The sequence below is a fragment of the Lutra lutra genome, chromosome 2 (assembly GCF_902655055.1).
Source record: "Lutra lutra chromosome 2, mLutLut1.2, whole genome shotgun sequence".
In the NCBI taxonomy this organism is placed as follows: Eukaryota; Metazoa; Chordata; class Mammalia; order Carnivora; family Mustelidae; genus Lutra; species Lutra lutra.
Genome location: NC_062279.1, coordinates 104317115 through 104336308, shown reverse-complemented (window position 1 = coordinate 104336308; position 19194 = coordinate 104317115). Strand labels below are relative to the sequence as shown.

At 37.6% G+C, this 19194-nt stretch overlaps 1 protein-coding gene and 1 pseudogene across 1 annotated transcript in view; one reads left to right on the top strand and one right to left on the bottom strand.

Moving 5' to 3' along the window:
- Positions 1–5240: 5240 nt before the first annotated feature.
- LOC125094115 (translationally-controlled tumor protein-like) lies at positions 5241–5777 on the bottom strand (annotated as a pseudogene).
- Positions 5778–8603: 2826 nt separating this feature from the next.
- Positions 8604–19194, top strand: part of TACR3 (tachykinin receptor 3) — a 74286-nt gene continuing 63695 nt past the window's right edge. The window contains exon 1 of the mRNA XM_047718124.1: positions 8604–9208. Coding sequence (XP_047574080.1) covers positions 8661–9208 — 548 coding nt within the window. The 5' untranslated portion in view covers positions 8604–8660. The remainder of the gene's footprint in view (positions 9209–19194) is intronic.

Below are 19194 nucleotides of genomic sequence, written 5' to 3'. Positions count from 1 at the left end.
CACAGAAATTATATACCAATCATGGAATCCTATAATTGTACTGATTAACCTTGATTTAATTAACAGATAGGAGTTCTCCAAGGAGCTCTTATTTTGAAAGCTAAAAAAGGCTGAATTATCCAACTACCTCCCACTCACACACATATTTAGCAGTTTTTAATTTAGAGTAATAGGTACTTTAATGAGTTTTGAAAGATTAATTCTTCTCTTAATTATGTCACCTGTATCTTTTGAATTAACATGGGAAGTGCCAGTGTTTGCAGATAACCAACAGATGTCTGACCTACCACCCCTATGTATTTGAGTAGAACTCTTTCTCCTCTTAGACAAAAAAAAAAAAAAATCTTGATGTTATTAGAATTCTTTTAATGATTTTGTATGAATATGTTTTTGTTCCTTTGAAAATTGTCTCCAAATTACCTGAGGGTATAAAATCACATAACAAAACTATCATCACTCTATAATTCTATGGAATTATATTATGCATGCTCTTCATTTTTCTAAAACTCCAATAAATATGTTTAGTAAATAAAGAAGGAAAAAGGTAGAATGATAAAAAGGAAGGGGAGAAATAATTTACATTTTCAGGTAATGCACTTCCCATTTTCTTGATTTAGCATAATCCTAGTGAGAAGAGGAGATGAGAGAAATGAATCTTCATTTCAGGCATTCTCACTTCTCATTGCATGAAAGTTCTGCACAAATAAGTATGATTCTAGTGTTTATGTTATTTTATTAAAAGATCTTATTTATTTGACAGAGAGAAAGAGACAGCCAGAGAGGGAACACAAGCCGGGGGAGTGGGAGAAGGAGAAGGAGACTCTCTACTGAGCAGGGAGCCTCGCTCCACTGGGTGCCAGGACGATGGCATCATGACCTGAGCCGAAAGCAGACACTTAACAACTGAGTGACCCAGGCACCCAGATTCTAGTGTTTAAAATTAGCATTTTATACCATCCAGACTCTGAACACAATCTAATGCTTTATCTTGGGCTAAACTGAACCCGCTATAGGTTCCAGTTTGAAGACTAGCTATTTTTCCTTAGGAAATACGGTTTGTGCCCATATCATACTTTATAGGTGATATTGAGGATTTTCAAGGGCAAATTTGATAATGTGATTTTCTCTTGTATACAGACTGTAGTAGCTACTCCTCTTATAATCTGTGACTGTGTTGTGCACACATATGTTTAGAAACAATGGTATGGAGGATACTGATCACCTCAAAGTCATCACTGTGGCTCATATACAACTCTGGTCCATGGCTCCAGTCTTAACTGATAGCTACTCCAGTCTGCATTTGTTGGCTGGGTTTTAGTTGCAAAGAGATTATTTCTTTATTCGTGTGCTTGCTTGTTGGTTGGTTTGTTGGAGTATTGTTTGTATTCTACAAAGCTCTCACCAGTGTTATAATATCTGAGTCCCTGCATGTTTGAAAATGTCTTTCTGTTTTCTTTATATCTGAAAAAGAGCTACTCAATGGGATAATTTTCTTAAAAGATGTTTTTCTTTCCCAAAGAATTTTTAAGAATTCCTTAACACTCTTCCAGCAGGTAATGTGTAAAATTTCGAGACCAAATTGATTTGTTAAACTTAAAGGTGATTTATTTAACTATCTTTGTCTGTTGCATGTAATATTATGTCCTTATCTATGAGTCAAGGGATCTTGTACCTTCATTGAATATGCCTTGACTTGATTCTTTCGTATAAACCTTGATTGTGACATGATGAATCCTTCTGAATTCTTAGTTCTTTGCTCTTTTTAGGAACTGTTTCCTGTTTTAGATAAAATTTACATAACACAAAATCCACCATTTTAATCATTTTAAAGTATACAATTCAATAACTTTTAGTACATTCACAGTGTTGTGCAACCATGCCCTCCATCTAATTTTAGAACATTTAAAACATGCTCTTTAAATGATAGGATAAAAGCCCATTTTTTAAGATACTAGGATACAGGTTTTGGACATGCCAAAATTATTTTATGTTTACACCTTTTACTTTTTTATTTTCATAAACATAACTCCAAAATACATCCTTATACATAAATTTTTGTCTGATTTTCTGATTACTTCCTTAGATCAAATTACTAGGAGTGAAATTACTGGACTTGAAGAGTGAGATTATTATCAAGATTATTGCTATAATTACTTTATATCATATATTTTTCCACTTCTGTAATAATTCATACACTACCTTGAGGGCTATTGTTTTAAAAACACTTAGTATTTTGAAGGGGGTAGGGGTTCATGGTATCTTTACTCATATTTTCTTTATTCATTGCTTCCAACCCAACACTTGATTCACAAAATCTATATACAACAGATGAGCTATCAGTCTCCAATTTAAAACCTTCCTTAATTATTATCTTCAATATTCTGTCCCCCCATGCCCCACCCCAGGTATATTTAGTTCTAAACTCCCAGTACCTGTGAGTAGGACCTTATTTGGAAATAGTCTTTGCTCACATAATCAAGTTAAGATGATATACAGGTTTGGGACTGACCCTAATGCAAGACTATCTCATTATAAGAAGAAGTTAATTTGGACACAGAGAAGGTAATATAAAGACACACAGGAAGAACGTCTGGTGATGATGGGGACAGAATTAGGATGATGCATCTAGAAGCCCAGGAACACCAAAGATTGCCAGCAACCAAAAGAAACTAGGAGGGGGACATGGGATAGATTCTACCTCAGAGTCTCCAGAAAGAACCAACCTTGCCCACATACTGATTTTAGGTTTCTAGCCCCCCAAACTGTGAAAAAATAAATTTCTGATGTTTTAAGCCAGTTTGTTGTAATTTGTTATGATAACCCTAGGAAACTGATTTAAATGTCAAATGCTAATGCTACAGAGAGGTCAAGGAAATTAAGGACAGAAAGTGACAGTTCAATTTAACATGCAGGCAATTGATAGGACAGTGCATTGACAGAAGAGTACTAAATATTTAATACTTCGGAATATTATTGTAGTGAGGAAGTGAAAATAATGATCTTAGATATTTTGTTAAAGAAGAACGTGTGAGAATAGGAGAGAGAGAAAAGTGGTAACAAAAACGGAATGTGGTCAGCAAAGAGCTATTTTATTTTATTATTTTTTTAAGATTTTATTTATTTATTTGACAGATAGAGATCACAAGTAGGCAGAGAAGCAGGCAGAGAGAGAGGAGGAAGCAGGCTCCCCGCCCAGCAGAGAGCCCGATGCGATGTGGGGCTCAATTCCAGGACCCTGGGATCCAAACCAAAGGGAAGGTAGAGGCTTTAACCCACTGAGCCACCCAGGCGCAAAGAGCTATTTTAATGTAGATTCTTAGATGCGTTTCAATCTTAAAGGAAAAAAAGAGAGAGATGCTGAAGAGACTGAGAGAAGGGGAGTTGTTTAAAGAGGTAGCACAAATAAAAAATGTGTTTTAGAAGATAAACCACTTCCATCAAGATGATAACAAATGATTAAAAATGGGCAAAATGCACAGAAATGTGAAATTCATGGCTGATGTTCTTTTTTTTTAAGATTGTATTTATTTATCTATCTATTTATTTATTTAGAGAGCAGGAGGATGGGCAGAAGGAGAAGGAGAGAGAGCATCTCTAGCAGACTCCATGCTGAGCACCCAGTACAGGCAGGGCTCTATCTCACAACCCTGAGATCATGACCTGAACCAAAATCAAGTGTTGGTCACTTAACCAACCAAGCCACCCAGGCACTCCAACTTGGCTGTTTGTTCTGAATTTTTTTCAGATAAATTGGAGATAACTTGTTGAGCAGGAGAAAGATGATGAAGAAGGAAGAAAGCTGAAGGAAATTTGGAATTTGGGGAAATGAAAACTGATAGATCCACATGAAAAGGGTGTCTGGCAAAAAGCAAGTATTTCCAAGGAGCACCCGTCTACACAAGTAAGTGGAGTTGTATCGATTGTTGATTATTGATTGATTGCCAGCAATACGTAGTAGCATGATTTTGTGGAAATGACCCAATATAACTGCAAAGCACCATGATGAGATAACAAAGGATAAAAGTGCAAAGCAAGAGTCTAAGTGTGGACCGTCATATCTGAAATTCATAAGAAAAAAAAATCAATCTCAACACAGTGGGAACACTGAACATACTGAAACCAAACTGTCAAAGAGAAGTTTGTTGTCAGAGAAATCTGGAATCTTGACAAAATTTCTGAAAATAACTCCTCCACTAGCCAGCACCAATACCTGAAATTCTACCTTATTATTTTTAAGAGGACTGTTAAAATAAAAATACAAGTGTGAAATATGCCATATGGTTTCCTTGAGTTTTAAGAGAGAGAAAAAAAAAGGAGGAGAAAAGAGAAGGGGAAAGCATGTCATCAGTATCCATTCTATTATTATAAGCTGTTAGTAAATTACTGGGGCACATTACCAATATGTATTCTAAGCAAAATATGGAGAACCCAATTAAACTTGAGAGAAACGTGATCTATTCTACATAATAAAATAGATAAACATTTCTTGGTCATTAGGAATAAATAAAAAACATTCACATAAAGGATCATAATTTTTATTAACATTTATGTAGTCAAACCAAGATTTAATCACTATTACGTAAAACCTATTAACATCTCCTATGATACTATACTTGGCTTATTTCCAACAGCCTCATGCATTTGCAAAGGTTTTAAATGTGCTCAAACACATTCCCAAGAGTTTTTTCCTTACTGTATCATTCTCTTCATATTCTTTTGGTAATCTTTTTGAGTTAATTATTACTTTCATTTGAACATGATGAAATGTGTAAAGAGTCACTTCAAACATTGACACCACTAAGAGCATGGTCTTTCCCTTTACTTGAACTCAGAATTAAGAATTTTGGTTCTTAGGGTTTTTTTGTTTTTTGTTTTTTGTTTTTCTGGTCCAGTCCCAGAAGAAATTTTCACTGTAGAAGTTATTTGCAAGCAGTCTTATGCTTTCTAGCAGTAGTCTACAATCAGCCCCTAGCTTCTCTAGGACACTGCACAGGATCAATTTAAATTATGTATTAGGCTAAGAGGCATTCTCTCAAATGAGTTCAAATGCATTTTATCTTTAGATAACCTACATGATATGTAAATATATATATATATATATCATAAACACAATGCCTCTGCTCCAAATAAATCAAGGTCAAAATAAATGAAGAGCTCAAGATAACTTCAGGTCCATTTGTCTAAGTCCTTGTGTTGTATAGATGAAAAGCAGCAGCCAGTTATGACAACAGGTGATGCATTCAAAGCAATAGCCAAATTCGTAAACATTTTTCCATTTCTAAACCATTTTTAGAGAATCATACATGGGGTCACACCATTTGCACAGGAGTCCAGAAGAACAACCATGCCATCTGGATTTATGTCTTCCCCAGTAAAGAACTGGTAATTTTTGAAAGTAGCTAGAATGTGCTTGATTTGTTCCTCCGCTCCTGTCATAAAAGATTTTACTCTTTCTGGCCTCTGTTCTTTAAGTTTGCCTTTGATTGATTTCATGTAATCTTTGATGTACTTCTTGTAGGTGCCTTTTGTGAAGCTGGTTTCCTGCAAGTGATGGTTCATGACAATAGCAACATTAGTGATTACTGTGCTTCCAGTACCTTTGCCCTCAGGGACTTCAGTGGAAGTATTTCCATCATCAGTAAATCATCAGTGTTATCCTCTATCCTACTGATCATCTTCCCCTCTACCTCCAGGTGCAACCCATCTCTGATTTCCCAAATCTTGTAGATGTCGGAGAACATCTCATCAAGGCTGAAGAAGTCCTGGTAGCTGATCATGAGGGCAGCAGGAGAAAGACCACTAAGGAGCTAATTTAGCCAGAGCCTAGAGTTCTGAGCTAGTGGTACAGCCTGAGCAGCACTGGCAGGGAGGAAGAAGTGAACAGAAAAACCACACTCCCAAATTTTAAATGTAAGAGTATAGGATCCTTCTCTAAGAATCACCTTCTGGTATGTTACCATTTCTTCTGTCCGTCCTCCTTCCCTCGGAAGTCCAAGACTAAGACTTTGGAGTTCTTAGAGTAATAGAGAGAGGAATTAGGAAACCAGCAGAGTGGACTTGGATAAGGGCAAGATTTAGATTCTGGGGCTACAAATGAGCAGATTACTTATCAAATTCTCTTAGGAAGAAGAAGTTTAAGGAACTTCTTAAGGAAGTTTCTTTCTTAGCCATTATCTTCTAAACCTTCCCATGTTTCAAAGCATAATCTTCTGACAAGTCTATTTTTTGGCACTTCATTTCATCCTTACAAAGAAATTTTTGTTAATTGAAGCAGAGTTGACACATAATATTACATTAATTTCAGGTGTGCAACTTAGTGATTCCACAACTCTATATATTATGCTATGGTCACCACAAGTGTGGCTACCATCTGTCACCATACTTCCTATTACAATACCAGTGACTACATTCCCTATGGTATACCTTTCATACCTGTGTGACTTACTCATTACATAACTGGAAGCCTTTATCTCCCATTCCTCTCACCCATTTTGCCCATCCTCCCTTTTCACCACTCGCAAGCAACAACTCGCTCCTTATATTTACGGTTCTGTTTCTGCCCTTTTGTTGGTTTGTTTTGTTTTTTAGAGTCCACATATAAGTGAAATCATATGGTATTTGTCTTTCTCTGACTCATTTCACTTACTATAATATGCTCTAGGTCCATCTATGTAGTCACAAATGGCAAGATCTCATTTTTATGGCTGAATAATATTCCATTGTGTATATGTGTGTGTGCATGTGTGTGTATGTGTATGTATATAATATATTACATTATATATTATATTATATATATTACACCTTCTTTATCCAATCTTCTATCAATGGATACTTTGGTTCCTTCCATATCTTGGTAGTTGTAAACAAAGCTGCAATAAATGGAAGGGTGCATATATCTTTTCCTTACAAAGAAATTATTTAAGAGATGTTTACAGAATCCAGAATCCAGTGAACACAATATTCTCCTGTTCAGTTGCACATTCTCATTTTTCTCTGTACTTTCATATTCCACCATCCATAATACTTGCTCTAATGTCAAAAATAAAAAATAAAATAAAGAATAAAATTTAAAAAAAAATAATGTCAAAATACTGCTAGACTGCAGGCTCAGTGAGGACAGGGTTCAGATCTGGTTTATGTCTGTAGTTTCACTGCTCCATCCCTAATACTTGGTACAGCTCCTAGAAGGAAATATATTTCTGTACTGATGGGAGGAACAACTGAAACAATGAATGAACGATAAATCCTCTACTAGGATACACAGAGATTCTCTCTGTGGAAGGCAGATCTAAAAGGAAAGCCATGACCTGGATCCTTCTGTTTCTCTGAAAGGAAAGAAGTCACTCGTTACACCCTTTTCACGGGTGGCCTGGGTGGCTCAGTATGTTGAGCATCTGCCTTTGGCTCCAGTCGATAGAGTCCTGCATTGGGTTCCCTGATCAGTGGGGAATCTGCCTCTCCCTCTGCCCACACCCCCACCCCACTCTCTCCCTCTCTTAAAAATAAATTTTAAATTAAAAAAAAAATTTAAATAAACCCCTTTCATTGTAAGTACTTCTAATTCTATCATATATAATATACATATGATAATGATAGAAATATATATATATATATATATAAAATTTCCACTCGGGGAAAAATCTGTATCTCGGGTTTCTGATTTACCCTCAGTGTATTATGACATTCCAACGTGAGCAGAATCCTTCAGGAGAAACCATAGTCTCTGTCCGGAGGAAGGCGAAGGAGACTGATTTCTGGTGACAGAGATTATAAGAGGACAAATGGGTAGACTTCGGAAGTGGGAGAGGAGAAGGGGTCTGAGAAGTGAGAACAGACACACAAGCAGAAAGTGAAGCGAAATTCCAAAGGCCAGTGACACCTACCAAAGTGCGCGTCTAGCTGTACCCACAGCCTGCAGCAGGTAACACCCACACAGGCTCTTGACAAATCTCCTGGGATCGTGCCTCCGCTTTAGGGGTGAGTGGCTTAAATTGGTTTAAAAAGGAAATGTCTGAGAGCAGGGACCTCAGCAAAATATCCTGAAGTTAAAAGGAAAAAACAATCTTGCCCAGATTTTATTGCAACTATGAAAGTGTGACTTTTCTTGAGCGTCTCAACCTGCCACGCTCGGGCTGGGTAGATACAAGTAGCGAATGAATGAAATGCGAAGAGAGGAAAGGAGGGCAATCGTAGCCCACGAAGGGGTTGGTCAGCTCCGCGGCCCCCACAACGTCACCAGAGCAGGGGATTGAACGAGACTATAAAGCCCGCTGCCGCGCCTGAACCCCAGTGCTCCAGCCAGTGCCCGGGAGCTAGCGCAGGGGCAACCCCGGACTTCCCCGCTGGTGAGGGCTCTTAACACCTCCCTTCCCTCGCATCTCATCCATCCTGCCTGCTCTAGTCGCAAAGTCCTCGGAGAGAAAGTGACTCCCCTGCTACCTACACATCACCTACTGGCTCAAAGCATCTCATAACCAGCAAGGACAGCGGTAGCTTCTCTACCTCGCTTCCAGGCGGGGCTGAGGTCCGCCCTGTAAGCAAAGGGACCAGGCGGGGCTGAGGTCCGCCCATTAGCAAAGGCAGAGAAGAACTTCGAGGGAGTCGGCTCCGGCTGGCTGGCGGCGGTGAGTGGGGAGGTCTGGGGCTGCAGACTTGCGGCGATGGGCTCTCTCTCCGCAACCGCGAACTGGACCAGCGGTGCGGGCATGGCCAGCGCGAACGCCGGGAACCGGAGTGCAGCGCTCGCCGCAGGAGTGGCGGCAGGGGCGACTGAGACTGAGTGGCTGCACCTGCTAGTCCAAGCCGGCAACCTCTCCGCCTCCTCCTCCGAGCCGAGACTGCCCGCAGCCTCCCCGGAGCCTACACAGCCCCAAGCCAACCTCACCAACCAGTTCGTGCAGCCGTCCTGGCGCATCGCCCTCTGGTCCCTGGCATACGGCGTGGTGGTGGCCGTGGCGGTCTTCGGGAATCTCATCGTCATCTGGATCATCCTGGCCCACAAGCGCATGAGGACTGTCACCAACTACTTCCTCGTGAACCTGGCTTTCTCTGACGCCTCCATGGCTGCCTTCAACACCTTAGTCAACTTCATCTATGCGCTTCACAGCGAGTGGTACTTCGGTGCCAACTACTGTCGCTTCCAGAACTTCTTTCCTATCACGGCAGTGTTCGCCAGCATCTACTCTATGACGGCCATTGCGGTGGACAGGTGAGGAGAGAATAGGGAGGAAGGGGGGGGAAGGGGGAGAGAAGATCTGAGCAATGGGATAAGTTCACCAAGTGACATGGTGACAAGATGGATTTGATAAAAGGAAAGGGCCTAGGAAAGAGTTCTTGGAGAAAGGAGGTCACTAACCCATGGGTCCTCCTCCAACTGGCTGAACCAGTTTCTGCTTCTATGGCCTCACCCACTCTCCACAACCCTTGGTCGCATTAAGGGCATCTAGAGGGATTGAGAAGACCAATGAGGGAGATGGGGAAAATGCGTCATTCCCAGTAGGACAAACTCAGCTAGAAACAATACTAGCAGGTTTTCCCAAATGGCCTCAAACAATTGCTGCAAAATTTATGTTCTCTGTAAAACTATGTTTTGGTCTTCCTTCTGTTAGTCACTGTTCTGTCTGAGAAATGGACGATGAGTCACCCCCCCCCCCACCTTTCCCCCTCTCTCTGGTCTGCTGGTCTTCATCCCCACCCACCCTATTCCCTATCCTTGTTGCAAGGCCAATACTGGCTTGTCCTCTCAGTCATGGAAAATCCATTAGAGGTAAAAATGCCCCTCCAAAAGCCCGCTTTATGCTGAAGGTTTCCACAGTATTTTGGGTTAGATTTCACTTAATAATCTAAGTAGGCTATGAGCTGGGTACACCTTGATCCTGGAAGATTACATACAGCCGAATATTTCGGATGATGGAGGGAAGACCCTAAATAACAAAGGGTTTAAAAATGAGAACTGCCACTTTATAGCTATTTAAGATAATTTTTTAAGAATGTTCCCGCATCTATAGTGGGGATTCTGAAATTCTTAAGCAATTAAAAGAAGCCTGATAGACCTCCAATATTTGTTCCCATATTTAAGTTTTTAAAATTTCTGTTTGCACCTACTTTCTCCTATTAAACATTGTGAAATATGCATACTTGTATTAAGACAATGGTAACCCCCCACTTATAATTGAAAGCTGGTTACACTTTAATCAATATTATTCTAAAAACCAACAACACTGGTTCGTTCATCTCTGTTCTGTGACTGGTAGCAGCTGCATGGGGGACAGAGGAGGGAGAATGTGATTTTAACTTCAAGTCTCAATGTTCTTTTTTTTAAATATTTTATTTATTTACTTGACAGATCACAAGTAGGCAGAGAGGCAGGCAGAAAGAGAGAGGGGAGGAATCAGGCTCCCTGCTGAGCAGAGAGCCCGCTTCGGGGCTTGATCCCAAGACCCTGAGAACATGACCTGAACCGAAGGCAGAGGCTTTAACCCACTGAGCCACCCAGGCGACCCTCAAGTCTCAATGTTCTTAACCATGAAAAGAAAAGAGCACTTTTTTCGGTATTAGCAACCTGTTTCAAAATAAAATGAGACTTAATATTCTTACTACATTAAGACACCATTAAGAAATAAAATGAGAAAAAAAAGTTCTTTCCATAAATCCATCCTCTGTATTTACTATTTTGAAATAGCACAGAGATATTGAAACATAAATCTGTAAGAACTACTGTCACATGCTAGACTCAGAGGATTAAATTGAAGGAGCAGTGGTTAGTAGCCACTAACTAGGATAAATAAGCACAAAATCACATTTTTAAAAAGCCTCTGAAACTGTTAATTTTCCCTTTATCTATGATCTTCCAAGTGTAACTAACCCTTTCATTTTTGTAGGGACAGCAGTAAGTACAAAGAAGGAACAAAATCAACTCCAATTGAGGAATAGAGGAAACTGCCTCTAATCTTGCTCTAAGATAGAAACAAATGTTCCTTTAGTTTGAGCATCTTCTTTTTTGTTGTTGTTTGTTTCCTTTTCTTTTTTTTTATTACTTGTAAACATGTGATTTTTTTAATGGGATCAGCAGAAGAATTAGCATATCATGTTATAAAATTCTCACAGTCTTCTTGAAATAGTAATAATTCCTTATGAAGTTTAATGAAAATTTGTGTGTGTGAAATTGGTTTTTCAATTCTGATGAGCGAAAAGGGTTATTTTTCCAGTTACTTTCTGCCAACAGTTAGACAAAATCTGAAGTGGTCTTAGAGTTATTTTAATTGATACAGTAAGACTTGACTCAATATTTAACCCAGATAATGAATAGGATGATGTTAGCCTAAGAGTATTTGCTCTCTCTTTGCTTTTACAAAATAGTAACTAAAACTATGTTTGGGGAAATAGTACCTCTAGGAAATTTACAGTGAATCTTTGGCTTTTTCTATAATTTGTAGTTGTTATCCAAAGATTTGAAAATGTCCCATTTTGGGACGCCCGGGTGGCTTAGTCAGTTAAGCTGCTGCCTTTGGCTCAGGGCATGATTCTAGGGTCCTGGGCTCAAGTCCCACACCGGTCTTCTTGCCTGGCAGGGAGGCAGGGAGACTGCTTCTCTCTCCACCTCTGCCTGCCTCTCTGCCTGCTTATGCACTCAGTCTCTCTCTTTCTCTTTCACTCTCTGACAAATAAATTAATTAATTAATTAATTAATTAAATCTTTAAAAAAATTTTTTAAAATGTCCCATTATATCTACTAAAATTACTGCTGTAGTGAGCTGTGAACATTGTTAAAATTATGGGGCAAAGTCTTATAAAATTAATTAGGTGCACATAATGAAAGCAATATATATATACACTAATTAAATGGGTGAAACATACGAGCATAATAGCATAAGATATAATCCCAAGTGGCTCTTCTATAACTAGCAGAACTCCGGTTGATACCAAGGTTACATTCATGGTAATGGGGAAAACTATGTTGAAAATGAGTTTGCAGCATATTTAACAAACCTAGTGTAAAGACAAAACCTTAAAACATAACACATTTAGCACACTAATTAGAAGATACAATACTAATATAAAAAGAACAAAAAACATAAACTTGCGGGGCGCCTGGGTGGCTCAGTGGGTTAAAGCCTCTGCCATCGGCTCCGGTCATGATCCCAGGGTCCTGGGATCGAGCCCCGCATGGGGCTCTCTGCTTCCTCCCCTCTCTCTCTCTCTGCCTGCCTCTCTGCCTACCTGTGATCTCTATCTGTCAAATAAATAAATAAAATCTTTAAGAAAGAAAAAAAAACATAAACTTGCTGTTTAGAAAAAAATGTCTAACAAGTATAAAATTACATTCCATATCTTCATTTCTTCACCTGCTGTTTGTTCCTCAAGCTACTCAAATCTGAATTTGTCTCCCAACACCCTCTCTGAAGACAAGTTGTGAAACCCAGTGGGCATTTCACTTCCTTGATTTTTCAGTAGCATTTCTACCAGGTGCTTCACTGCTTCTTGCCTTCTAACTTTCCATGTACCCATGGTCTGTCTTCCATGCTTGTATTTCTCATTCTCTGCCTTTTTGTAGTGGTTAAATACATAGGTTCCTGAATGCTAAATCCCTGGCCTGAGTTTGTCCTAACTTTGTTCTCTCTCCCCAAGTAAGTTCATGGCCTTATTTTTCACTCTTGAATAAAGAACTCCCATTTTTTTTCTATCATCTAATTGGTTTTCTTCTGGATTGTAAAGATACATAATAATCTGTGCAGTAGGCAAATATAAATGAATAAAAAATTAAGACTGGAGAAAATACGAACAAAATTACAGTGAAGTTATGGCATAGATATTCCCAAAGTTAGAGTTCTAATCATTAATGAAAGTTGAACTTCAGATATATCTGTGACTCTTGATATACCTTCAAAAAAATACAATTAGTAATAGAGCATACACTATCCATAAAAGCAATACATACACATTCTTTAAGAGGTAAGGAATTGCTGGTATTGAGTTTTAAGAATTTTTTCATATGGGTAATAATGGGGTTACTGTCCTCAGACACTACTGTCACAAATGCAAAAGCTGGTCTCCTACAGGTGTTTGTTAAGTGTTCTTCTGGGTGAGCTAAAGGCAGGTGCCAAAGCAGCATTCAGTGAATGATGTCATCAGGGTACCAATTCTCTAGTTGAACAGCTTCCAGATGTTCAGGTTTGATGCATTGAAGAAATTACAAGAAGGGATAAAGTACATTTCCCCCGGGAGTATTTTTCTCGCCTAAACTTTGGATATAGCTTGAGAAGCAGATAACTCAAAGTTGTGAAGTTAGGGCTAAAGCTCTCCAAATCATCTTCCTTCCAGCTCCCAATCTCTGATCCTTATTTATCCTCTATTCCAGTCTTTTATTCCAATGTATTATTTCACTCATTCATTTTGAGAGGCACATATGCACAGTGCAAAAAATAAAAAGTATAAATGTTAGGAAGTTAAATTTATGTATGCTTATCCTACTCCCCAAATATAGCCAACCTATGATCTTCATATTCACATTTCAACTCTCATCTGTGATATATTTATATAATCTCACATATATGTATGATATATATACACACATACTCTGGCGCATAGTACTTTATATACATGCATAAACACAGATGTCCTTCCTTTAATTACTATAGTGTCACATTATTGTCATTTTTAATTTAATAAACTGTTCTTAAACTTTTATTGAAAAATTTATAAACATTGAACATTATTTACTCTAACTCAAGTGACCTAATCTCTGTTCCAGGCACTCCTATCTTCCTTTGAGTCCCTGAATATATGGTGCTTTATTTTTGCCACAAAGTCTTTGAACACAATTTACCATTTCAAATTTCCTTCTGCCAACTCCTCATTAGTTACATGTACTTACATGTACTTTTAAATAATAGCTAAAATGTCACATTCACAGGGAAACCTTCCGTGTGCCTCCCAATTTAATTAGATGTCCCTTTATAGACTCTCTCAGCACATGTCAGTCATGGCAGCTTTCATATATTAAATTTCATATTTATTTTTAAGAATATTTGATTAATAATTTTCTCTAATAGACTTGTAAACACCATGAAGACAGGTTCAATTTTGACTTTAGTGCTTTTTGTATCCTTACGTTTATGACAGTGGTTTGCACACAGTAACCACAGAATCTAGACTGCTGAATAAATGAATCATAAGAGTAATTAAACAAATGAAAATCAAAGTTTATTCAATCTCATTATAAAGGAGATTCAACTCCATCTATTAAAATTGGCAGAGATTGGGAAGTATGTAATGAACAGGGCATTTTTTACATATAGTTTTAGATTGAGCCATATGCAATTGTCATTTTTTACAGTTTTTTTATTGTATTTATTTATTTGCGAGGGCCAGGAGCACAGAGGGAGAAGCAGACTCCCCACTGAGCAGGGGTGGGATGGGGAGATTAGAAGTGATGAAGAGGACTACTGATGAACTATTATCAGATCTCCCTAGGGACTCTGAAATCATTTGAGACTGGCAAGAAGTGGTTTACAAGTAAAGGTTACTAAGAAAATTTGGATATTTATGTTAATGTTACCATATTTATACATGCGTGCCTGGAAACTTGAGAGGACTGATGTTATGCAAACATGTGACTTTTAAATCTCATTTTGGTCTCATAGGTGCCTCATCATTTATTTGATCATTTTGGGGAAGGTGGATTTTTAATGTTCCCAGTTCTTTGAATTTTGTTTTGAAAAATATCCTTGGAGGCACCTAATGCAGCTCAGTCAGATAAAGGACTAACTCTTGATTTTGGTTCAGATCATAATATTAGGGTCCTGAGATTGAGCCCTGTGATGGGTTCCTACTTGGGATTTTCTTTCTCCCTCTCTCTCTCTGCCCCTCCCCTGCTCTCTCCTCTGCAGGCCCTCTCTCTCTCTCTCTCTCTCTAAAAAAAAAAGAAGGAGAGAAAAGAAAAAATATCCTTGAATATATTGGCAAATTGAACTTCTGAAAGATTTTGACAAAATATATCCAACTGTTAGGCTAAACCATATAAAATATTGACATCTTAAACTATAAAAAACGGAGAGATGCCTGGATGACTCAGTCGGTTAAGTATCTGCCTTCAGCTCAGGTCATGATCTTGGCATCCTGGGATTGAGCCCCACATCTGGTACCCTAAGGAAAAAAGAAAAGAAAAAGTAGTGTCATCACATTGGTAGAGAGCATGACAGTTTCTCTGAAGAAGGAAGCCATGTCCTTCTCCAGATTGTTGTTTGGGGCATGTTACATCCAAATCTGCGGAACTCCTAAGTTACAAACTTTACCCTCTGCTGAAATTTTTGTGATGTCTATTTGTGTTGAAAGAGAATTTAGGGGGCACCTGGGTGGCTCAGTGGGTTGGTTAAAGCCTCTGCCTTTGGCCCAGGTCATGATCCCAGGATCCTGAGAACGAGCCCCGCATCGGGCTCTCTGTTCAGCAGGGAGCCTCTTCCCCACCGCCCCCGTCCCCCGCCTGCCTCTCTGTCTACTTGTGATCTGTCAAACAAATAAATAAATAAAATTAAAAAAAAAGAAATGTTTAAAAAAAAAGAAAGAGAATTTAGAAGAATAATCTTGTTCCTAATCTTTGTTCCTTTAGCAATTTCTTAATGACCAATATTCCTTCATCTTCTACTTGCAAATATCTCTCCTTGGGGCTCAGCCATAAATGTTATGTCCAGGATGGGGAATTGTCCATACCTCCTCTTCCCCATGCCTCATCACTGTGAGCATAAATCATTTTCATTGAGGCTTGATCACTGGTACATTAAATAAATGCTGCAAAATAGACAATTGGGGTTTGCAGCCCTACCATTTCATTAGACACAGTCAGAGTGTGAATCCCATTTTAAACTCAGCAGGATCTCTAACACATGAGGGATTTTTAGACTATCGATTTAACAATCTGATATAATTCCATATGTGCAACAAGGTTGATTTGCTCTGAATGGTGAGACTTTGGGGAATTTTATTTTGTTTTGTGCTTTTTAAATTATCTACAACAACATGCACTTCTTTTATATGAATGAATTATTAATTAATTAAAGTTCTATAGATAGTGGCGAAGGCCACACAACAATGTGAATGTACATAATGCCTGAACTGTACACTTAAAAATAGTTAAAACGGTAAATTTTATGTATGTTTTACCACAGTACAAATTTTTAAAATATTAATTAAGTAAATATTTTTTTTAAGATTTTATTTATTTATTTGTCAGAGAGAGAGAGGGAGAGAGAGCAAGCACAGGCAGACAGAATGGCAGGCAGAGGCAGAGGGAGAAGCAGGCTCCCTGATGAGCAAGGAGCCCGATGTGGGACTCGATCCCAGGACGCTGGGATCATGACCTGAGCCGAAGGCAGCTACTTAACCAACTGAGCCACCCAGGCGTCCCAAGTAAATATTTTTTAAAGAATCAATAGTGACTTAGATATATGCCAAAGAGCTGGGACTCCAGAACAGAACAACTTGAATAAACTTTGTATAGACATTCTTGTGGTAGATGTCTTATGGTAACATTTTTAAACACATTTTCTAGGCTGAATTCAAATTTATGAAGAAATCTCTGGCAAGAGAGTACTGTTAACCTTATAATACATTATTTTATAGGCTCTGAAATCTTTTTCCCAGGAGTTACATAATAATATCTCAGATGTGTGGGATAATATAAAAGCCTGGCTAAAGGTACAAGGATAAACTTAGTTTGGTATGTGATCTAGGTTTTTAAATATTTGCTTAAATCCCCCATTTTGAGCTTTCATTATCATTTATGAGATTTTTTTTCTTCCTATCTGCCCAAGTATCAAGCTTATTTAAAATTGTCTTTTATGCACACCTATAATTAAGGGAAATATGTATATGATTTTGGGGGGGAGAGAAGATAGTATCATTTTATTTTATTTTATTTTATTACATTAAAATTTTTAATTAAAAAATGTTTAAATTCGAGCACAGTTTACAAGCAGTGTTATATTAGTTTCAGGTGTATAGTGTAGTGACTCAGCACTTCCATACAACACCCAGAGCTCATCATGACAAGTGCACTCCTTAATCCCCATTGCCTATTTCACCCATCTCCTGACACATCCTCCAAGATAGTATTATTTTAAACCCACATTTAAGATCATAGACTAAATAGTAAAAGAATAGGAAGGAATGGGAAAGTGGATTGAGAGAAGTCAAAAATCATTAAACAAGTATGTGATTATATCACTAAAAAAGAGTGGTCCTAGTTTTATCCTGGAGCTGGTTTATACTGATGAGGGAATCAACTACACACATTTCTTCCCAACTCTGCATTTAGTGATGTTATTTTGGTAGCCTGAAATCATGGTAAGAGTTTACACCACGAAAATCTGCAAACACTAGAAATCAGAAGTTTTGTTTTCTGTTAGTTTTTTTTTTTTCCTGGAGTGCTTATAGTTAAATATTTACCAACACACAATTCATTATACTTGTAGTCACTTAACAGGTATTTCATGAGTACCTTCTAAGTACTAAACATTGTATAGGTATGGTACAATTGGGATAAACAATGTAGATATAGCTCATACACTAAATGAAACCAATTAATATATCTAGCTGAACCCCTCAGCTGTATTCCAGAATCTTAAATCCAACAGCTTATTCTACATTACCATTGAGATGTCTAACAAGCATCTCAGACTTTACTGAGATTGAGGTGTCTCCAGACTTCACTGAGTTCCTGACTTTCCTCCAAACTTGCTCCTCCTGCTGTCTTCTGAAGTCAAAATCTGAGCCTCAGGTCAAAACTCTTAGACATTTTCTTAACTCATCTCTTCTTTCATATTCTATATCCAATCCATCATCAAATCTAACACCTCTATTTTCAGAATATGTGTAAAATCTAATCACTTCTTAAGATGTCTACTGTTGTCTCCCTAGTCTTGGTCAATTCATTTCTCTCCTGTTTTCCTACTCCTACTCTTGCTCCTTTTTGGTTCGTTCTAAAAGAAACAGAGTGATCCTGTTAATAATGAATCTGATCATTTTCCCCTGAGCAAAGTATCCAATAGTTCTCCAGTTCTCTCAGGGTAGAAATCAAGGTTTTTATAATGGTCTACAAGAATTTGTAGTAACTGGTCCTTTGTTACTCTCTGTTCTTATCTACTGCTACTCACCACTCCACCACTCTGCTCCATCATCATTAGTCTCCTCTGTTTCAGCAATATACTAGTCATATTTCCACTTCAGGATCTTACATGCTATTTTAAAGATGCTTTCTCCAAATAGCTGCATTGTTCATTCCATGTACTACTTCTTAAAATTGCTTTATTCTTTATCAAATGTATCACCTTCTGAAATACTATGTAATTCATTCATCTTTATTGCTTATTGTTTTTTGTCCATCCTACTGGGTTATAAGTTCCATGAGGACCAGACTAGACCTGTATTTCAATTAAATGAATGAACTATAAAGTTCATGATAACTATAAAAACACATAATAGGGGAAAGCACATGTAGAGTTTAGAACAGAAAAAGAAATTATAGAAGCATCTTTAAAGTTCATTGTACAGAGAAATAGAAAATATCTCCTAATAAATTGACTATGAGTAGTTAATATTTAAATAAAAATAAAACATCTTAAATACCTACATATTCTAGTGCATGATTATAGTATCGAGCTGAATTACATATAAAGAAAAAGACTTGGAGATTTTCAAAGCATAAGGAACAATTTTGAAGAAGAAAAAATACTCATAAGATTGAGTGTTTGTGTTGAATAAGTACTATTAATTACAATTCAGAATTCCCAGATGAATAAATCTCTTAAGTTTAAAAGATGGTACAGTACCATGTGTACTGATTTTTATGCCTTCAAATTGAATGGATATATGTAGGTAGTTTTTTCCAATTAGCTAACTACATGGTATAAAATATATTCAAAATTCTTAAACTATGTATCATGTTTTCAATAGCTTAAAATATTTCACTTCTTAAATCAAAATATTTTCAGTATCTCTTCAACAAAGACTTACATAATCTTAATTTCATGTTAAAGGATATAATATTTCAGAATCAAATAAAATGAAGATAATCCAATATTTTTAAATAATAGATTAAAGTATCTTTCCTATACAATATATTACTGGCAATCCTCATTCACCAGTCACAGAACCATTGCTGATAAATATATTTAATGAACAGCAATGAAATCTGCTTAG